A 2,257-nucleotide genomic window follows, 5' to 3' on the forward strand; every position below is an offset into this window, starting at 1 on the left:
ATGTTTTTTTTTCTGACCGTATGTATAAGAATGACTCTGCTAATAATAAGCAAGGCCACAGACAGACACACAGTAATCCGAATGTGGAACCGAATACCTACATAGGTCTCTGCTAATTTTCACATTCGCGTTTCGTCCTCAACTCCTATCCTTCTCCAGGAGACCTCTAACCCTCCCACGCCTTTGCAGGAGCTCCGGACCCGACAGCAGGAGGGAGCGCCGAGGAGGAGCACTGCTGGCACTTGGACGCCGAGCAGGTCAAGGAACAAGTGGGCCAGTACCTAACACAGGGAGGCTACTACAATGCTAATAAGCAGCTCTACTTCATGTTTACAAAGGTTAGTGGATCTGCTGTTTTAGACACGTTGCCTCATGGCTGTCTTTTTTTCTCTCTCTCTCTCAGTTTGAGGCAGGATTGGTTTTCTCTTGTCATGATTTTCAGATTTGTTGAATTTGAAAGTTCCGAATGTATTCATTTAAAGAAAAAAAAATATATATATGGAAATCAGGTCTGTAAATGGATAGAGTGTATTTATAAATGTTAATGTATTGTCGTCCATATTCTCTTGCTCCTGTGATATTACATACATTATTGAACAGAGGGAGGAGTGTTTTTGTAGTCTCATCTCCATCAACAATAAAGCAGATGTATCTTTTATAAGCAGAGGGAATTTTGGCAATGCTAATGCAGTGTGATCCCCACAGGTGCGGGAGATGGTCCGTGCAAGAGACAGTAATGGTGCTAAGATGCTCACAATGATCACTGAACAATTCCTTAATGACCCTAGACTTTTGCTGTGGAAGTCTCAAGGAACTCCAATGACAGACAAGTGCCGGCAACACTGGGATCACATAGGTAAGTTGGATAAGTTGGATGCTTATGTGCCTCTTGTAATCATCAGTGGTATTGAAAGGTTTAGTGGAAAGAAAAACTGAAACAATCAATTTCTAAACAGATAAAGCTTGGAAGACCTCAGAAAAGTAGGCATTGTATTTCATATTTTTCATATGTTTGTATTTGAATGATGTACAGTAATATTTCTTTAGACTTTTCCTACTCATATCATTTACTTGTAAATATTGTAAGCAGTGGGCAGTGCAAAACATATTTGATGTATATGCACTAGATTATGTCTTGTAGAGCTATAACCATGTGGTAATTTTACCTTCCAGCTGCATTATGGGTATGCGTTGTGTTGGCCCCACACAGTGGAAAGATCGAGAAGCAGCAGTGGCAGAGATTGTTGGAGCAGTGGGCAAACACAGATGTTTGCCCCCTTGAGGACCCTGACCACAGACATCAGGATAATAATGACAGGGTTTGTTGAAATCTCAATTTGACTGTGTCTTTTGTGGCCCATGGATGGTGTGGGTTTGAGTGCTTTTGATCCCTGTGAAAAGAATGTCTGAAATGAATATTATTCATTGGGTTTCATATTTATTTAGAAAAATTCTAATGATAGAGCTTTTTCTATATATTGTGTACTTTCAGATACACCACCATGTTAAAAAAAGGATTCTGGCATAGGTAATTTAATCAATACTGTGCTGTTTCCATCAGCCGAGCACAAAGGACTAGTTTTGATTAGATATTTCTGTATTGCAGAATCGTTCAGCAGCCTACTACCTCAGTTCGGATGAAGAGTCGAGTGATGACGACAGTGAACACAGACGAAGAGATCCTACTAGAGAAGGCAATAACGGTAATAACAGAGAGCACAATCATCGTCAGCACAACAACCACCTCCATTACAACCAGAGAGATATCCGAGACAGAGATAGAAGATCATCACACAGGTAGGTGTTGCTTAATTTTTAACACTTGGTTTTAAGGCTGAGAGACTTTCGTGTGTATTGTGTATGATATATGATTGTGAAGTTTATATATATATGTTCTTATCAGTGATGCTGATTGTGATAGTGTAGTAGTTATGTCATGTGTTTATTTCTCTTGCAGGAGACACAAACGTCGCAGGATATCAGCTCCACCTCGAACTATATTTCATCGGGCAATAGATGCTTGCAATATGTCCTGGGAAGATAATCACCTAGCGACTATTCTTGCTGGTGAAACTCCGGTGTTAAGGACAAACCAACATTCCTCCTCCTATTATAATGAACATGGACAACCTCTATGGCATGGTAAGATGAGATGCATAGATACTGGAGCTTAGTGTTAGGTTTGAGTTGTTCATTTCAAATACCTGAGATAAGATAATGTACACTATTCAGTATTTAGAGGCTTCTGACATTGGTC

The 2,257-nt window shown here is 40.0% G+C and overlaps 1 protein-coding gene across 1 annotated transcript in view; it reads left to right on the plus strand.

The window, feature by feature from the left end:
• The window catches only part of LOC119589210 (zinc finger SWIM domain-containing protein 4-like), a gene marked incomplete at its 5' end in the record, with an annotated part of 30,678 nt that overhangs the window by 21,079 nt on the left and 7,342 nt on the right, over nt 1–2,257 (plus strand). Inside the window, 5 exon segments of the mRNA XM_037937810.1 lie at nt 190–338; nt 706–856; nt 1,174–1,319; nt 1,607–1,797; nt 1,958–2,142. Coding sequence (XP_037793738.1) covers nt 190–338; nt 706–856; nt 1,174–1,319; nt 1,607–1,797; nt 1,958–2,142 — 822 coding nt within the window.

The sequence above is a fragment of the Penaeus monodon genome, chromosome 25, assembly GCF_015228065.2.
Source record: "Penaeus monodon isolate SGIC_2016 chromosome 25, NSTDA_Pmon_1, whole genome shotgun sequence".
Classification (NCBI taxonomy): domain Eukaryota; kingdom Metazoa; phylum Arthropoda; class Malacostraca; order Decapoda; family Penaeidae; genus Penaeus; species Penaeus monodon.